Raw genomic sequence first — 20,972 nt, forward strand, 5'->3', positions numbered from 1 at the left:
CTTCTTTTTATTTTTTTAAAGAAAAATTGACTTGTTATTTAAACATCTGACAATATTTCTATGAGACTAGAAGTGGTGAAAAGCAAGGCCTCAAGTGCGTAACTTCACATGTGGATGAACAATCCTAGGATATTTTGAGGACTGTCAAACACTTTTTGAGAAATGCATGACAAAAATTGGGAAGAACAGACAGATGAACAAAGGTAATATATGTGCCCCCACACCACTAAAAAAATTTCTGGGAACACATCAAAAAGTAAGTTCTCACCACTGGATAGCGGAACTCCCACATTTTGCGAGCGAAAAGGGGTTTATAAATTTTCAGTAAACGATAAAAACGGGTTGCAAGTTTACAAATTTTCAACGTAAAACTAGTTTTTCACCTGTGGAGTCCCGTTGAAGTATTTATGCGCTGTCCCCCCACAACTTTCAAAAAAAAGGAAAAAATTCCCAAAATATAGCTTTTTTTTCATTCGTTTTAAGCAAAAAGGTATTTAAAACCGTTTAAACTTAAACATTAGAATAAAGTAATTTCTTCCATTTTGATTTAAATCATCCCAACGTTTTTGTTAGGTATTAAAAAAATCCTGTAGTATTAACTGGATATGCTTTTACCCTTCCTGCAAATTTTTTAAATGGAGGTCCTCTTTCAATTTGGGCAGTACATTTTCTTTTTGAAGGGGGTTTTAAAAAAATTTACGATGAAAGGAACGTGCAGATGTCCCGGCTGATCTTGGTCTGACTGGTCGAAAAGGGCAGAATCCTTGCCCCCAGCAGGTAAGGGTTAAAAAATTATTCGTGAAATCTTGATATTAAAGGGGGGACAAAATTTTTCACGGGGGATTTTTGTTGTTGTTTTAATTCCAATGAACATAACATAAATCCCCATTCTTTGGATGTTCAAAGGAAAACCACCCAAGAAAAAACCACAAACTTTTGGTCCCAAAAAAATTAAACGTGTACATAGTTATGCTCTTTTAAAACAATCTTTAAAAATAGAATTTTGCATTAAAAATCTGTAAATAAAAAGATGCATCTAGAGATAGAATTTTTGCAAACTTTAAGCAGATCTTGAAGCCCCCCCTTGGAGATATTTTTTATTAATTTGTATGGTAAAGAAATAAGTTTAAAAATCACCTCTGCTTTACGAGTGAGTACTTGTTTCTCTCGGAACTTCAGGGAAAACCAGAATTCTTCATAATCTCTCAACAGGGGTTTACATACTATGGCTTGAAGGGAAAATCGAGGTGGGTTTGTGCAACTTTAAGGGAAATGATGAAAGGAGCCAGGAACAAAACATTTTCAAACAAATGTAACTGAAACCCGGTTGGGTATGTTTGGGGTCAGATTTATTTTTGGTTTGGGCAGAAGCTAAAAATACAAGAATAAAATTAACACAAGTTTTTTGGAAAAGACTAAAATTTGTAAGATTAAAATTTTGTTTTTTAAAAAAATCTGTGAATTACTAGAGGGGGAAGTATGTTAAAATGACAAAATGATACTATGAAATCCGTTTTCACAAAGTTCAATCAGACACCAAAGAAAAAAAGAAATTCCTTCATATTTAACATCTACAACTTTTCAAATCCAAAAAACAACCATCTTGACTGAAAACAAGCAATTTTATGCACTTATTTGTGTGCAAGTGTGCACTGTACTGTACTTCTACTGTAGCGGTGAGTAAAATACCCAACTTTATAATGCTGCAGCACTGAAACATCTCATCATAAAAAAACTTTAAGCAAAAAGTATTTTGTATAATGAAATAATTCTTTGATCCCTTTTTGCAGTTTAAGAATGGTTTGTTTTCCATAAATAGTGCAAAGCTTTCAAAACTTCTGCATACATTTCTGCAATAAAAAATCCTCATGTAAAAAAACACAATGAAGTTTACTTTGTACAGGTGTGCTAAGGTTTTACGCAAGCACCAGATCCGAGGTTCATTCTCTCCGCCGGAAAACATTTTTTCCGCTCCCCCAACAGAATCGGTCCTTTAAAGTCTTCTGTACAAAGTTGGTGCGTACAAAAGTATTTAAAAATAAAAGTATCCTGATTCATTTAACAGAAAATTAATCAAGTTTTTTAATTCAATCCTTTGAAAGTTTTAAAAAAGGGCACTGAATCTTTCAAAATTTCTGTTAGAAAAGGGGCCAAAAAATTTTTATTTGGCCCGTTTTTTTTGATATTTACCCGGGTAAAAAAAGCATTTTTGCAAAACACTCACATTACCTATATGCCCAAATTTTTTGTAAATACCTTAAAAAGTTATTAAATTATGCTTTTAACACCGATTGCAGGACGACGCAGACAGGCAGTGGAGGGTGGATGACAGGGCATGTGCCATTCTATAATCCCTCTTTCCAAACAGGATATAAAAACTAAGCAAAAGTTATTTTTAAATCGTGATCCCCAGGCTAGAGGAATAGTCCCTAAAAATTTCCACATTTAAAAGGCAAGTTCTCTGAAGGGTACCATCAAAATGATTAACACTGAAATTACAAATGGGAAAACTCTTTTAAAATATGACACCTTAAAATCCCTATCGTTTTAACACCCTACTGTCAATTATATAGGTTTTTTTTTTTCAAATAAAATAATACCTAACACAAATAACAAAATACCCAAACAATCACATGATAAAATGGGGAGAGTAAAATTTTACCCCATATTAAGGGGGCAAAAAAAAAAAAGTATTTAGACTTACGCATTAGTCAGTGCTTTTCTACCAAATGTGTAGCAATGGAGTGGGGACATGCTTGCTGAACTTGTTATAAAACATGGGTGGCATTCTTTAACGGTTTTCATGGGATCAGCAAGGTCAAACATACTTTTTTGATACCAAGCATCTGTTGAAGAAACATGCAAGTTGTTTAATATACGTCAAAATCATGTTTTCCTATCAGTTGTGTTGTTTTTAAAGTGAAATCACAAGATTCTATATAAATAACAAACACGCAAGCTTCTCATGAAAACTTTTCAAGGCAACTGAGATTTTGGGTAAACGTGAACTTGACTATGATCAAGTATTAAGTTCTGTTTTTGTTTTTCAACCACGCTTTAGATACGAAGGATAGTCAATTAACTAAAGCAGAGTTCCAATATTCCATACTAGTATCAACTGAAACCTTTCCAAAATGAATCTAGGTGCAGGACAACTTTAGACATAGAGATGAGCAGTATTACTGATATACTGGTATATTATATTCAGTTGTAAAAGAGCAAAATTAACAAACCGATATTGCCCACTACAACAGTGTTTAAAATCACATACACAAAAGGATGTAAAGGAACCTACCTACTGCAGGGACTATGTGGGCCTACCTATTGAAGTAACTGTGTGGATCTACCTACTACAAATACTATGTGGGCCTACCTATTGAAGTAACTGTGTGGATCTGCCTAGAGAGAACTGTGTGGGGCTACCTACTGAGATAACCTTGTGTGCCTACCTACTAAGATAATTGTTCGTTCAGGCCTAAATACTGAGATAAATGTGCGGGGTTACCTAATGAGATAACTGTATGGGGCTACCTATTAAGATAAATGTTCCAGCCTATCTACTGAGATAACTGTTAAGGCCTATCTACTGAGATAACTGTGTGGGACTACCTACTGAGATAACTGTGTGCAGCTACCCTACTGAGATAACTGTTAAGGCCTAACTACTGAGATAAATTGTGGGACTATCTATTGAGATAACTGTGTGGGGCTACCTACTGAGAGAACTGTGTAGGCCTACCTACTAAGATAACTGTTCAGGTCTATCTTCTGAGATAACTGTGTGGGACTACCTACTGAGAACTGTGTGGGGCAACTTACTGAGATAACTGTGTGGGGCTACCTACTTAGAGAACTGTTCAGGCCTAACTAATAAGATAAATGTGTGGGACTACCTATTGAGATAACTGTACCTATTGAGGTAACTGTTCAGGCCTAACTACTGAGATAACTGTGTGGGGCTATCTACTGAAAGACCTGTGTGGGGCTACCTACTGAGATAACTGTGTGGGGCTACCTACTGAGATAACTGTTTAGGCCTATCTACCAAGATAACTGTGTTAGTGCGGGACTACCTACTGAGATAACTGCATGGGGCTACCTACTGTGTGGGTCTATCTTCTAAGATAACTGTGTGGGGCCACTTGCTATGGTAACTTTGTGAACCTAACTAGTGGTACAAATGTGTCAGCCTACTTGTTGAGGTAACTGTGTGGATCAAACTATTCAGGTTAATGTGCAAGCCTACCTGTAAAATAGTTTTATCAATGGAGACAGTAATGGCCTTGCTATCACATTCTGTCCTTAATGAACTTCTCAAACTATTCTTCATCTGCTTCACAGTCCGGTCATCTTTTTCTTCTGAAAACATATCTGTACATTTAAACAAGAGGGCCAAGATGGCCCTAGGTCGCTCACCTAAGAAACACTCCATAACAGTGTAAAACATGTTTGACCTAGTGATTTCATGGAAACAAATATTCTGACCAATTTTCATGAAGATTGGACCAAAAAATTAGTCTCTTGCGATAAAAAAAAGCATTTTCTTAGGTATGACATAGTTTTTGACCCTAGATGACCCTTGTTCAAACTCGACCTAGATTTTATCAAGGCAATCATTCTGACCAAAATTCATGAAGATCAACTGAAAATACAGCCTCTATCACATACACAAGTTTTTTCTTTGATTTGACCAAGTGACCTAGTTTTTGACCTCAGATGACCCATAATCAAATTCGACCTAGATTTCATTAAGGCAATCAACCTGACCAAATTTCATAAAAATCAATTGAAAAAAACAGCCTCTATCACATACACAAGATTTTTCTTTAATTTGACCTAGTGACCTAGTTTTTGACCTCAGATAACCCATATTCAAAATCGACCTAGATTTCATCAAGGCAATCACTCTGACCAAATTTCATGAAGATCAATTGAAAAATACATCCTCTATTGCATACACAATGTTTTTCTTCAATTTGACCTAGTGACCTAGTTTTTCACCCCAGATGACCCATTTTTGAACTCGGCCTAGATTTTATCCAGGTAATCATTCTGGGTAAATTTCATGAAGATCAGTTGAAAAATACAGCCTCTACTGCATACACAAGGTTTTTCTTTGATTTGACCTAGTGACCTAGTTTTTGACCCCAGATGACCCATTTTCTAACTCGGTCTAAATTTCATCAAGGTAATCATTCTGACCAAAATTCATGAAGATCAATTGAAAAATACAGCCTCTATCGCATACACAAGGTTTTTACGTGATATGACCTAGTGACCTAGTTTTTGACCCCAGATGAGCCATTTTCAAACTCGGCCTAGATTTCATCAAGGTAATCATTCTGACCAAAATTCATGAAGATCTATTGAAAAATACCGCCTCTATCGCATACACAAGGTTTTTCTTTGATTTGACCTAGTGACCTAGTTTTTGACCCGAGATGACCCATTTTCGAACTCGGCCTAGATTTCATCAAAGTTATCATTCTGACCAATATTCATGAAGATTAAATGAAAAATACAGCCTCTATCGCATACACAAGGTTTTTCTTTGATTTGACCTAGTGACCTAGTTTTTGACCCGAGATGACCCATTTTCGAACTCGGCCTAGATTTCATCAAGGTTATCATTCTGACCAATATTCATGAAGATTAATTGAAAAATACAGCCTCTATCGCATACACAAGCTAAATGTTGACAGACGACGGACGACAGACGACAGATGCCGGACATCGAGCGATCAGAAAAACTCACCTGAGCATTGCTCAGGTGAGCTAAAAAATACATAATTTAGCAAAAGTACAATAGATTTTCTACGAAGTGTCAGGGGAAAGGGCCACACTTTTAATGTCTGTTAACACCAGGATCTGGAATGCCAAATTATTATCCACTTCAGGAAAATGTTATCATATGAAAAAGTGTATTTATTGTACTAAAATATTCAGGAACTGATTTAAAATGGCTCTGTAAGAAATGTACCAATGTGTGTTACAAGTTAAGAAAATGTCTTTGTAAAAGATTCTCTATATTCTTTACATACTGTAAACCTGCTATGGTAAGTACATGTAAGAGTAATGAACTTGTAAGAAATCCCTCTTGCACAATAATTTTCAGAATTTAATTTTTAACTGTTTTAATTTTAAATTTTCAATTTGAAAAAGATCTACTAAAATAAAAGTGCTTGCTTTGTTTTAAACTTTTCAAATTTTTTGTTTCACAAAACATGATTTTGACAATTAATGTTTGGTCATTTAAAAGTGATTTCATAACAAAAAAGAGCCCGTCATAGAAAACCACTTTTGCAAATTCAACCGCAGGCTCCAGACCACCTCGCTTCCGCCAGTCGGTCAGGTCCATGCGTTTGCTTTCAAAACCTATTGCAATTAGAGAAAAAAGTTAGCGAACACGGGGTCCCGACTAACTGCACTGATCGCAGGGTGTCGATCCATGCGGTCCAAAACCACTACGTTGGTTTCCTCAGGGGCGGCCATTTGATGAAAATATCGGACCTATTTCTGGAATGTGATCTTATCCTGTTTAAATTATTCATTGAGTTACATGGGAAAAGGGGCCTCCGGAAACTGCACCCACTCAATAGTCAAAAGGCCTGTCCTCCCTCAACTCTTCTGACCTACTACCCGTCCCACTCGAAACCAACTGTCCACTAAAATTGGCCGAAAAATAAACAAGAGGGTCCGACCTAAAGCACTCACCTGTGTACAAAGCTTCAAGCATGTTTGTGTAATGTAATGGTACAAGTACAAAGTACGGTTTCTTCTATATTAGCATGTATTATATACGTGTATGTCAAATACATTTTTTTAACTTAGGGCAATAATTTGAACAATTATGGTGGACAGTACAACTCTAATATCACATGTCAAAATATCAAGGCTCTAGCTATTATTGATTCAGAGAGGATTTTCAAAGTTTCTTATATAAAAGCCTATAGTAAGTACATGTCACACAGGGGCATGGCCATTTTTGACCTTAGGATTAAACTCTGTCACAAATTGACATACGGGCCTTATTTTATCTGTAGTGTAAATGCAGGTATTGCGTCATCTTTTTGTAAATTTTTGAGTTATTGAGGTAAATGTCAGATTTCACGCATGAAATACCTCTCATATTTTTCTGTATTCCATAACTTAAATTTCCATGTAAATTTCATTAAATTCTGTTCAGTAATAAGAAAGCTGATATTTTATAAAGTTCAGTAATTTGTGTTTTTATCCCCAAACCACTATAATGGGCCTCAAATTGTCAATTTAAATCCACGCCAAAGTAGTTAGATTCCCCGGCTATATCGTGAATCCCATGGAAATACAAATAGTCAAGAGTTTATACGCATAGGCCGTGAATCCCATGAAATTTAGTATTTGGCGGGACATTACCCTTTAAATAGACTGGACTAAATATGCTTGCGCACACCACCTTCCGACATATAGACGAATCTATGTCTGAATTATTTTCTGCTAGAAATTATGCTCGATCGAGGTAAGAAATTTATTTGTCAGATTTTTGTATGATTTTTGCATTACGATTTTATTTGGTAAAATTTTTGTGCATTCTACAGAATTCTGTAACATTTACTTTTCGGCATATGATTTTGCTAGTTTCGGTATATCCGGATAATTTATTCAATTTTTCAGACTTTTGTAAATCATTTCGAAAGAGGAATCTAAAATGTTTCATTTATATAAGATGTTAAATTTTTACTGAAATTTGTAACATGATAATTGTAAAGCACTGTTTCAAAAACTTATGTCAAACATTTTGTTGTTATGGAACACCATTACTGCATTGTATTGTTATGTATAAATCTATATGGCAAGTTTAGTACCATGTATGTAATATATTATTGTAATATGAAATTGTGTGCAAGTCTATTGCATATACATACAATGTCCGTTTTAGTGTATGGCATTAGATATTATATGGATGCCAACTATCATATAACGTTTGATTTACATTGAATTTTGTTAATTTGTAGCTGTAAATAATGGCTGCAGTTTATCATTTCCATTACCATAATGTTTCATCATATACTTTTCATATCATTTCATACTTTAACTTTAGTCTTTTAAGTAAGTAATTTTTGTAATAATGGAAGTAATTAGTGACGTATTTTAATAACGTGACGTATGAACTTAGTAGCACATATATTTTGTATAAGTAGCACGTATTATTTATGGGAGCCTACGGAGGTATGGTGTACCCAAAGGAGCAGTTTTATGCCCTGACTTATTTGTTTTGCTATGGTGCTTACCATATGTTATATATTTTAGCTTCATCCACTGGACGATTTTACCTGGTGATGTCATAACCCGGAAGTACAATGCCCGAGGTTCACTTGTCTTCAATGGATGTGATATTCCCAGCGCAGAGCTTTCGTCCCATGGTTGTGCCGTAAACCGCAAAGACGATGATTTTTGTTATCCTCTGAAGTCAGCTCAGGGATGCAATCACCTACCACCATAGGGAGCCAACACGGAATCAACGTATTCACGGTTTAAAGGGACTGGATTTAGAGATACGTTTTGTTTGTGCTACTTAAAGTTCGCAATTAAATTAAACAACTGTACCACGTCACATTAGAATGGAACTATACGAACTTTGTATCTGGTGATACTGAACTTTTATTTTTTTTCTTATAATCAGTTTTTTTTTTTCATATCATCTATTCATTGTAAATAATCATCTTATATAAATAAATTTGTAAATATTGTAAAGGGTGTTGATTTGTTCTGATGGTTACTGTCGCCGGTACGGCCATTCCTGTCACAAACTCATGACCCCCAGTATGTCAGTTGTCATTAGTGATGAGAATCGGACAGCTGGAGCAGAATCGATTAATCGGTCCGATTCTGATCTCTCTCCGATTCGATTAATCGAAAGAATCGGAACCGAAAGATCAATACAGACTTTTGTAATGTGGCAGTATGGTAGTAACAGCAAACCTTTCTCAAGACTTTCAGATTTTTGTATGACTACTTTTATTACTTTTTATGAAGAATTCTATGACACAGCTGCTGTACTGTACAGCCTTTAGCAACTGTTGGGCAATTATGGTCCAGTTTTTCGAATGTTAACCCATCTGCTGGTTAGATCTTGATTCAAAATATTTGTCTTGATGGGATTTTTTTATTTCACTATAAAGCAGTCCTTAACTCAAAGATTTGTTTTTCAAATTCTTCTAAAATGTCGATATATAGCCTTAAAAGTTAACCAACCGATAGCTTAATCGACTGTTCAAAGGTTCGAACAAATAAGTCCAAACTGCGGTCTGGGAGGAACTATTGGACCAAATGCAAAAGTAACTAGAATTCAACTTTTCTCTATGACTGAAGGCCTGGGATTCAAGTCATGCTAGATGCACTGTCAAATTTGACATGGAATATATGCTGGGGACATTGCTGGCAGGTCTGGAATTATTTTGTCATCTTTTTTAAAGTAAATCCACTATTTTGTATTGAAGGAATAATAAAAGCATGTCAAATAAAATCTGAAAATTATTTCCAATCAGAAAAATGTGGGTGGGGTACCTTCGTTAATGTACGCTTTAAAGCATATTTTGCAAACAGCTCTAGTAGTATCAAGGTTTTCCTTAAAAGGAGCCAACATCCGGCATTCAGGCTTCATGCAGAACTCAAAATATTTCAAGGCGTCTGATTTTTTACTGACAGGGCAACAAAATCTTTATTATTGTTACGAGCATGACAGCTGGCCTGACAGCGTTCTCCAATTAAAAGAGCAGATATTTTTAAATACTTACCCAAAGATTATAAAAGAGCAAAAATATTTAACCTAAACAGCGAGAAGTATCTGAAAAAGTCCTGAAAGCGGGATTTTAATATTTTAGCAAAATCAGCGACTAGAATAGATTCTTTTTGGTCAGAATCGATGTCGCCCACTTTGAAACTTTGACGATGATTAATCGAACATCGGCAACAATCGGAACATCACTAGTTGTCATAGAGCTAAGTGTTCCAGGTCAAATAAACAGTTTTATGTGTTCAAGCTGTATAAGAGAAGCTTTGAAAGTCTACCGAAGTGCCTGTATATGCTAAGGTGCCTATAATATTCCATGGTGCCTGTATATGCTAAGGTGCCTATAATATTCCATGGTGCCTGAATATAATAAGGTGCCTATAATATGCCATGGTGCCTAAATATAATAAGGTGCCATAATATGCCATGGTCACTGTATTTGTCAAGGTGTCTGTGAAATGCCAAGGTGCCTGCAATTTCCAAGGTTCCTGAATGCACCAATGATCCTGTTGATGCCAAGGTGCATGTATAAGTTAACGTTTCTGAATATGCCAAGGAGCCTGTTTATGTCAAGGTTCCTGAATATGTCAACGTGCCTGTATATGCTAAGGTTCCTGAATATGCCAAGGTTCCTGTATATGCCAACACACCTATATATGCCAAGGTTCCTGAATAGGCCAGGGTTCCCGTATATGCCAATGCACCTATATATGCCAAAGTTCCTGTATATACCAAGGTTCCTCAATATGTCAAGGTTCCTGTATATGCCAAAGCACCTATATATGCCAAAGTTCCTGTAAAGGCCAAGGTGCCTGTATATGCCAAAGCACCTATATATGCCAAAGCACCAATATATGCCAAAGTTCCTGTATATACCAAGGTTCCTGTATATGCCAAAGCACCTATATATGCCAAAGTTCCTGTAAAGGCCAAGGTGCCTGTATATGCCAAAGCACCTATATATGCCAAAGCACCAATATATGCCAAAGTTCCTGTATATACCAAGGTTCCTGTATATGCCAAAGCACATATATATGCCAAAGTTCCTGTAAAGGCCAAGGTGCCTGTATATGCCAAGGAGCCTGTTTATGCCAAGGTGCCTGTATATGTCAAGGTGCTTGTATTAGTCAAAGTTCCTGTTTATGCCAATGCACCTATATACGCCAAAGTTCCTGTATTAACCAAGGTTCCTGCATATTCCAACATGCCTGTATATGCCAAAGTTCCTGTATATGCCAAGGAGCCTGTTTATGCAAAGGTGCCTGTATATGTCAAGGTGCTTGTATATGCCAAGAATCCTGAATATGCCAAGGTACATAAATATGCCAACATGCCTGTATATGTCAAAGTTCCTGCACATGCTAAGGTGCCTGTACAGGCCAAGGTTTCTGTATATGCCAAGGTTCTTGTATATGCCAAGCTGCTTGAATATACCAAGGTTCCTGTGTATACCAAGGTACCTGTATATGACCAAGTTCCCATATATGCTAATTTGCCTGTTTAGGCCAAGGTTTCTCTACATGCCAAGGTGCCTGTATAGGCCAAGGTTCCAGTATAATATATTATACTGGTGGTTCTTATGTGTGCTAAGGTTCTTGTATAATATGCCAAGCTGCTTGGATATGCCAAGGTGACTGTATAGGCCAAGGTGCCAGCAGTGCTTCTATATGCCAAGGTGCTTTTCTAGGTAAAAGTGCCTCTGATATGTAAAGGTGCCTGTACTGGCCAAGGTGTCTGTGATATGCTAAGGAGCCTGTTTATGGTAAGTCACTTGGATATGACAAGGTGCCTGTAAATGCCTGATGCCTGTATATGTCAAGGTACTATGGTTCTTTTTTATGTATGCCTACAAAAATGTATTAAGCTTAACAACTTTTAATTTCTGACAGATAGAAGACTACATATTATGTCTGAATCCATATATCATCCACCTCTTTAGTTGGGAAAGATGTCAGTTACTTTTTTAGACTGAATACATTGAACAGCCAGTTTTAGCATTACGAAAAATACTGTTGAAAAATCAATGTTAAACTTGCATCAAACACCAAAATAACGTACCACAATATGAATTAATCCTTGAATCTTCTTTGTGTAAACTCGCCACGTGACTTGACTCGGAGCTTTCAGAACAAGCTTTGTCTCCCTCTCCACATGTTGTCCAGAGTGACCTCGCAGATCAAGATGAACTTCAAACTTTTCAACATCAGGTACATGTTTAAGCTCAATGACATATGCAACCCTGAAAAAAAGATGATCTTTGAAGTCAGACATGATCAAGATTTTGACAATTTTAGAAGTTTAAATAATAATTTTATGGAAAACTGTCTTTCTTTATAAGAAGCCACTTCTCTAAGACAGAAGCAGTTCAGTTCAGAACCTGCCTATTTGAACCAGACTAGCTGAAATGTCTTCAATCTGTTACAAAGACATGAGTATAGGTCTGAAGTTTCTGAAGCACAATCATTGTAAAACAAGAGCTCGTAGAACACCAAATGCCCCACATTGATACATTCAGCAACTGCACAAGGAAAAAGAAATTATTTGGTCACTGTGTACTGGACGTTTGATATACTGACCTCAAATTAATAACTAGAGATGCTTTTGAGAAAAGCGCATGTCTCCCACAACTGCCCCTACGAAAAATGTCTAGTTTCTCTAGATGGATTAGATGAACAGACCAAATTAGACGGTTTGGACGAATGGACTCAATCAGTAATTCAAAGGCCATAATTCACAAGTGCCTGGGCGGATCTGGCCAGTTATCGAATTTGGCCGAGGTCTTATGATCAAACATATTTTGTTCAAGTTTGGTGAAGATCGGATGTGAAATGTTCGACTTAAGAGTGCGGACAAGCTCTGTGACAGACAGATAGACAGACAGACACACACACACACACACACACACAGACTGGAGTAAATCACTATGTCTCTCACACCACTGTGTGGTGGGAGACATAATTAAGGGTCATTTACCAGTCACAAGTGACATCCTTATCAAATGTGATCTTAGACCAAAGCATTCTCTAGTTATTTGGCAAAAAAAGTTCCACTGTTCTGGGTCAATGTGACCTTGACCTTTGACCTAAAAATCAATAGGGGTCATTTGCTGGTCATTATCAACCTCCCTATTAAGTTTCATGATCCTAGGCCCAAGACTTCTCAAGTTATCATATGGATACGGTTTAACTGTTCCAGGTCAGAGACGACCTTCACTACTGATCTCAAAATCAATAGGGTCATCTGCTGGTCATGATCAACCTCCCTATTAGGTTTCGTGATTCTAGGCCAAAGCCTTCTCAAGTTATAATCTAGAAACTGTTCAACTGTTCCACTGTTCCGGGTCACTGTGACTTTGACCCTCTCATTTGCTGGTCATGATCCTAGGTCTAAGCGTCCGGAAACGGTTTAACTGTTCCTGGTCACTGTAACCTTGACCTTTGACCTACTGATCTCAAAATCAATAGGGGTCATCTGCTTGCAATGATCAACCTCCCAATTAAAGGTTCATGATCCTAGGCCCAAGCATTCCCAAGTTATCGCCCAAACGGTTTACCTGTTCCGAGTCACTGTAACCTTGACCTTTCACCTTCTGATTTCAAAATCAATAGGGGTCATCTGCTGGTCATGATCTACCACCCTATCAACATTCATGATTTTAGGACCAAGGGTTCCTAGATATCATCTGAAAACCGATTGGTCTTCAGAAGGACCAAAATATCGACCAACCTACCAACATCTGCAAAACAATATACCCCTCCATCTTCAAAGGGGGCATAATAAAGAAGTTTAAATTCCCAGTTTCCCTTTAGGCATTTCTATACTTGCAACCAAATTAATCTGTAAGAGTTAACAGTACTACTAATTTTCTGAAAATCCATCCACCAGTATCTCGATACTGTAAAATCATTAAATTTTGTGAGCAAGAACTTTTTTGGTTTTGGTAAGAATGGCTATTTTCTTGGTATATCAATCTGTGAATTTTAAATTTTGAATATAAAATGGAAAGAAATTCTACTTATTCACTTTGGATTCAATTTCTACTTATTCACTTTGGATTCAATTTCATGGACCTACTCAACCTCACAATCGTCATTATCAGTCTTTTGTACATAGAAATTATTCACTTTAACAAATGCACTTTTTACAAACCACAAGGTCAACAAAACCATGTGTTCAATGGCAAGAAATTATTTGGAATAGTCTATGAATAATCATAATAAGACAGCAGACTGATAGATGATACAAATCATTATAAGTGCATATACACTATAAACACGTCTTTTAGAGAAGACATTTTGTTGAATTTTCTTTTAATTCAGATGTTGACTACTTTTGTCTACATTTAATAATTCTGTTTTTTTTTGTAACCTTTCGAAAAATATTTTGTTGTGACACTGCTGTTTTTTCTTATCATACAATGACAAGGTTAACACTTCTTATTGGGTTTAACATCACATCAACACAGGTGTAGGTCATCTGCACTGCTTGTCAACAAAGGCCCCATCCTCTGGGCATTGTCTCAGGACTGAGCGGGCTGAGTGAGTGAGCTAGGTAGAACAGGCAACCTTCTGTAAGCTTTATGAATTGCTTCCCAACATGAAATAATTCTGCATCCAATTACACTTTTGACTATTTTTGTGCTTGTTTATTATCCAAACAACAAGAGTGCAAGAATGTCACAATATACGCCCGTCACAGCAAATTTCTTTACTCTAGCACCTGTATTTGCAAATGGAATTTTAATTTTGTGGTAATTTTTGTAATAACTAAGTGTTTTGTTTTTCTTAGTCCACAAAAAAACTCCTTACCAGGTAGAGATACCTTAAAATACACCTAAAATTGGAAAGTAACATCTATGTTGTACCACAGAAAAGTGGTCTTGGTTTTTCCCTACGCTCAATTATAAAAAAGTTACAATATAAGTTATTTATAGTAACAACTAAGGGAGGTTAATCTTAAAAAAAAAAAAAAAAAAAAAAAAAAAAAAAAAAAAAAAAAAAAAAAAAAAAAAAAAATGTAAGTCCTCACAAAAATCTTTACCAGGTAGAGACTGGTCAAAATACACCCCAAAATTGGATGTAGCATGCATGTTGTACTACAGAAAAGTGGTCTCGATTTTTCCCTACGACTAGTAATGAAAAACTTACAATATAAGCTATTTATAGTAACAACAAAGGGAAGTAATTCTAAAGAAGGGAACTGCACATGACACTTCGTCTCATGATGATGTATAATTGTGTCAAGTTACATCAAAATCCCTCCATGCATGAAGAAGAAATGCTTCGGACAAAGTCATTCTTGTATCTGACCTTTGGCCTCTAAGTGTGACCTTGACCTTAGACTAGGGACCTGGTTCTTGCGCATGACACTACGTCTCGTGGTGGTGAACATTTGTGCCAAGTTATATCAAAATCCCTCTATGCATGAAGAAGAAATGCTCCGGACAAGGTTTTCATTCTTGTATCCTTTGACCTCTAAGTGTGACCTTGACCTTAGACCTAGAGACCTGGTTCTTGCGCATGACACTCCGCCTCATGGTGGTGAACATTTGTGCCAAGTTATATCAAAATCCCTCTATGCATGAAGAAGAAATGCTCCGGACAAAGTTTTCATTCTTGTATCCTTTGACCCCCTAAGTGTGACCTTCACCTTAGACCTAGGGACCTGGTTCTTGCGCATGACACTCCTTCTCATGATGATGAACAATTGTGCCAACTTTCATCAAAATCCCTCTATGCATGAAGAAGATATGCTCCGGACAAAGTCATTCTTGAATTTGACCTTTGACCTCTAAGTGTGACCTTGACCTTAGACCTAGGGACCTGGTTCTTGCGCATGACACTCCGTCTCATGATGGTGAACAACTGTGCCAAGTTTCATCAAAATCCCTTCATGCATGTAGAAGATATGCTCCGGACAAGGTCTGTGGACGCCGCCCGCCCGCCAGGGGCGTTCCCATAATACGTCCCGTTTTTCAAACGGGCGTATAAAAATGAAACAAAAGCGCAAATCATAAGTTTGAAATTAACATTCACTTAACAATGTTTTGGAGGGGACGGTTAAATAAATGAAATAGGGGGCCATGTGGCCCTAAATATGCTAATTTGACCATGACCTTTTGATCTTAAATCTATGTCATGATACACTTAATCTTTGGTGGCAGGGGAGCGGTTTCGTAGTTTGGTCCCGGTCGATTTTCTGTATAAACAGGACAGGGTAGATATAAAGGCATATCTATCTTACTGGTTATTTATCATTATTAATTCTTTAATATATCTGGGGAATGAGGAACGGTTAATGATTCTACATGGTGGGTGTTTTAAATTTCCTAGCTCCGCACTTCTGGTTGAGGCTAAAACATAAACATCAGAACAAAAAGTCGGCCAGACGCTCGGCTGTCATCCATCCACTTTTTTTCAAGTGAAAATTAGGGAAATAAAGTGGTGGTTGGGAGACACATTCCACACCACCTGTGTTTGCATCTCTGTTCGCACTATACATATATGCTACGAAATTGGATTTAAAAATACAAAATGGATAAATGGCAGAGTTCAAAGTGAGGCCTGGTTAGGCTAATTTTGGTCTATTAAATTTGGGTGATTTGGCTAATTTTCACTACATCTGGCATGGAAAGCAACAGGTGCATAGGACCAGAGGGTCGTCTTCATGTAGTCTATAGTATCTACAATGGTCCATAGTAGTTTCAAAGAAAAATAAGCAAAAACGAGATTTCTATGGATATTTCAACACTGGTACCTACACGTCAATGTGGAATTCGCAAATCTGCACTCCCCTGCCACCTTTAGGTACAACAGTTTTGCTTAGTATGAACAAATATTTATCCAAAAATTTGATGGATAGAATCCGGCAAGAAAGAGAAAGTCATGCAGAACCATTTGCACATCAAGCTGTTTATGAGGAGAAATTGTTAAAAACTTTTCCTTCAGAAACTGTATAACCCATAAGTGGTCAATCACTTGAAAGTCACTTGAAAAAAAAAATTTGAATAAGGTTCAGCTAAGGATGCTACAGAATAAATTTAGTGAAGATCCATCACACAGTTTATGTGAAGACACACAGTTTATGTGAAGAAAGTCTTCAAATGATTTTCTATGTTAAGCTTTGCTGGCTCCTACAAGGGGTCAAGCAGAACCATTTGTAATCTTGCGAGATTAGTCCACGAAATGATGCTACAGACCAAGTTTGGTGAAGATCAACTGGTGAATGAAAAGAAATTGTTCGAAGCATTTTTCTAATTTTACCTCTTTTGACTTCTTAGTGGGTAAAAGTTGAACCATTTGAAAAGATTTAAGAGATGGTTCATGAGAAGAAGCCATTTACTAAAGGAGTGCTTTTAATTTTAGCTCCAACAGCTCTAAACAAGAGCTGTCCGTAAGACAGCCAAGCTCGACTATTCAAAATATTGTCCCAGAAGCAGAAAAATATTACCCAAAAAGGTTAAATATCAAAAGAGTTTTAAGTTAACAAGAGGGCCAAGATGGCCCTAGGTCGCTCACCTAAGAAACACTCCATAACAGTGTAAAACATGTTTGACCTAGTGATTTCATGGAAACAAATATTCTGACCAATTTTCATTAAGATTGGACCAAAAAATTGGTCTCTTGTGATAAAACAAGCATTTTCTTAGATATGACCTAGTTTTTGACCCTAGATGACCCATGTTCAAACTCGACCTAGATTTTATCAAGGCAATCATTCTGACCAAAATTCATGAAGATCAACTGAAAAATACAGCCTCTATCACATACAGAAGTTTTTTCTTTGATTTGACCAAGTGACCTAGTTTTTGACCTCAGATGACCCATATTCAAATTCGACCTAGATTTCATTAAGGCAATCAACCTGACCAAATTTCATAAAAATCAACTGAAAAAAACAGTCTCTATCGCATACACAAGATTTTTCTTTAATTTGACCTAGTGACCTAGTTTTTGACCTCAGATTACCCTATTCAAAATGGACCTAGTTTTCATCAAGGCAATCACTCTGACCAAATTTTATGAAGATCAATTGAAAATACATCCTCTATTGCAAACCACAAGGTTTTTCTTTGATTTGACCTAGTGACCTAGTTTTTTGACCCAGATGACCCATTTTCGAACTTGGTCTAAATTTATCAAGGCAATCATTCTGACCAAAATTCATGAAGATCAATTGAAAAATACAGCCTCTATCGCATACACAAGGTTTTTTAACGTGATATGACCTAGTGACCTAGTTTTTGACCCCAGATGACCCATGTTCGAACTCGGCCTAGATTTCATCAAGGTAATCATTCTGACCAAAATTCATAAAGATCAATTGAAAAATACCGCCTCTATCGCATACACAAGGTTTTTCTTTGATTTGACCTAGTGACCTAGTTTTTGACCCCAGATGACCCATTTTCGAAATCAGCCTAGATTTTATCAAGGCAATCATTCTGACCAAAATTCATGAAGATCAATTGAAAAATACAGCCTCTATCGCATACACAAGGTTTTTCTTTGATTTGACCTAGTGACCTAGTTTTTGACCCGAGATGACCCATTTTCGAACTCGGCCTAGATTTTATCAAGGTTATCATTCTGACCAATATTCATGAAGATTAATTGAAAAATACCACCTCTATCGCATACACAAGGTTTTTCTTTGATTTGACCTAGTGACCTAGTTTTTGACCCGAGATGACCCATTTTCGAACTCGGCCTAGATTTCATCAAGTTAGTCATTCTGACCAATATTCATGAAGATTAAATGAAAAATACAGCCTCTATCGCATACACAAGGTTTTTCTTTGATTTGACCTAGTGACCTAGTTTTTGACCCGAGATGATCCATTTTCGAACTCGGCCTAGATTTCATCAAGATTATCATTCTGACCAATATTCATGAAGATTAATTGAAAAATACAGCCTCTATCGCATACACAAGCTAAATGTTGACAGACGACGGACGACAGACGCCGGATGACGGACGCCCGACATCGAGCGATCAGAAAAACTCACCTGAGCATTGCTCAGGTGAGCTAAAAAGGGGGAATAATTTGACCAAAATGCATAATTATCATTTATGGGACTTGCTGCTATCAACTAGTTTTATAACCCCGAAGGCACATGTGAAGTTTCAATTCAATATCTGCATTAGTTTTGAAGATAGAAACTTGCATGTAAAACTTTAACCAGAATTTTCAAAGCCCAAAAGAGGGCACAATTTGCCCAAAATACATGCCAGAGTTATGGGACTTGACCCAGTGAGGTTGGTAATTGATCTAGAAAAAGAAAAAATAAGTTTCAAATCTATCTGCCTTTTAGTAATAGCTGTATGTACTTGCACGCAAAACTTTAACCAGAATTTGCTAAGTCCAAAAGGGGGCATAATTTGGCCAAAATGAAAGTCAGAGTTATGGGACTTGCTGCTATCAACTAGATTTATAACCCCGAAGACACATGTGAAGTTTCAAATCAATATCTGCATTAGTTTTGAAGATAGTAACTTGCATGTAAAACTTTAACCAAAATTTTCTAAGTCTAAAAGGGGGCATAATTTGCTCAAAATACATGTCAGAGTTATGGGTCTTGACCCAGTGAGGTTGGTAATTGATCTAGAAAAAGAAACAAGAGGACCATGATGGTCCTGAATCGCTCACCTATCTCCACATGACCCAGTGTTCAACTGAGTATGACATCGTTATTTCTATTATTTGACATAGTGACCTAGTTTTTGAGCACATGTGACCTAGATATCATCAAGATAAAAAATTCTGACCAATTTTCATGAAGATCCATTGAAAAATATGGCCTCTAGAGAGGTCACAAGGTTTTTCTATTATTTGACCTAATGACCTAGTTTTTGAAGGCACGTGACCCACTTTTAAACTTGACCTAGATATCATCAAGGTGAACATTCTCACCAATTTTCATGAAGATCTCGTGAAAAATATGGCCTCTAGAGAGGTCACAAGGTTTTTCTATTTTTCGACCTACTGACCTAGTTTTTGACCGCACATGACCAGTTACGAACCTGACCTAGATATCATCAAGCTGAACATTCACACCAATTTTCATGAAGATCCATTGAGAAATATGGCCTCTAGAGAGGTCACAAGGTTTTTTCTATTTTTAGACCTACTGACCTAGTTTTTGACCCCACGTGACCCAGTTTCGAATCTGACTTAGATATCATCAAGATGAACATTCTGACCAATATTCATGAAGATCTCATGAAAAATATGGCCTCTAGAGAGGTCACAAGGTTTTTCTATTTTTAGATCTACTGACCTAGTTTTTAACCCCACGTGACCCAGTTTCGAACTTGACCTAGATATCTTCAAGGTAAACATTCTGACCAATTTTCATGAAGATCCATTGAAAAATATCGCCTCTAGAGAGGTCACAAGGTTTTCCTATTTTTAGACCTACTGACCTAGTTTTTGACCGCACATGACCCAGTTTCGAACTTGACCTAGATATCATCAAGTTGAACATTCAGACCAATTTTCATGAAGATCCATTCAGAAATATGGCCACTAGAGAGGTCACAAGGTTTTTCTATTTTTAGAACTACTGACCTAGTTTTTGACCGCACATGACCCAGTTACGAACCTGACCTAGATATCATCAAGCTGAACATTCTCACCAATTTTCATGAAGATCCATTGAGAAATATGGCCTCTAGAGAGGTCACAGGTTTTTTCTATTTTTTAGACCTACTGACCTAGTTTTTGACCCCAATGACCCAGTTTCGAACTTGACCTAGATATCATCAAGGTGAACATTCTGACCAATATTCATGAAGATCTCATGAAAAATATGGCCTCTAGAGAGGTCACAAGGTTTTTTGTATTTTTAGATCTACTGACCTAGTTTTTAACCCACGTGACCCAGTTTCGAACTTGACCTAGATATCATCAAGATGAACATTCTGACCAATTTCATGAAGATGCATTGAGAAATATGGCCTCTAGAGAGGTCACAAGGTTTTTCTATTTTTAGACCTACTGACCTAGTTTTTGACCCCCACGTGACCCAGTTTCGAACTTGACCTAGATATCATCAGGTGAACATTCGACCAATTTTCATGAAGATCTTGTGAAATATATGGCCTCTAGAGAGGTCACAAGGTTTTTTCTATTTTTAGACCTACTGACTAGTTTTTGATTGCACGTGACCCAGTTTCGAACTTGACCTAGATATCATCA

At 36.8% G+C, this 20,972-nt stretch overlaps 2 protein-coding genes across 2 annotated transcripts in view; one reads left to right on the forward strand and one right to left on the reverse strand.

Annotated features, from left to right (window-relative positions):
- The first annotated feature begins 162 nt into the window (after positions 1-162).
- LOC128549199 (uncharacterized) lies at positions 163-11,276 on the forward strand. Its single transcript, XM_053525726.1, has 3 exons — positions 163-203; positions 3,209-3,329; positions 10,509-11,276. Exons 1-3 carry the CDS (start codon positions 163-165, stop codon positions 11,274-11,276), a joined length of 930 nt encoding a protein of 309 aa, XP_053381701.1.
- The window catches only part of LOC123546132 (transforming growth factor beta receptor type 3-like), a 107,234-nt gene continuing 97,137 nt past the window's right edge, over positions 10,876-20,972 (reverse strand). The window contains exon 7 of the mRNA XM_045332323.2: positions 10,876-12,011. Coding sequence (XP_045188258.2) covers positions 11,810-12,011 — 202 coding nt within the window. The 3' untranslated portion in view covers positions 10,876-11,809. The remainder of the gene's footprint in view (positions 12,012-20,972) is intronic.

Source organism: Mercenaria mercenaria, chromosome 15 (genome assembly GCF_021730395.1).
Source record: "Mercenaria mercenaria strain notata chromosome 15, MADL_Memer_1, whole genome shotgun sequence".
NCBI lineage: Eukaryota > Metazoa > Mollusca > Bivalvia > Venerida > Veneridae > Mercenaria > Mercenaria mercenaria.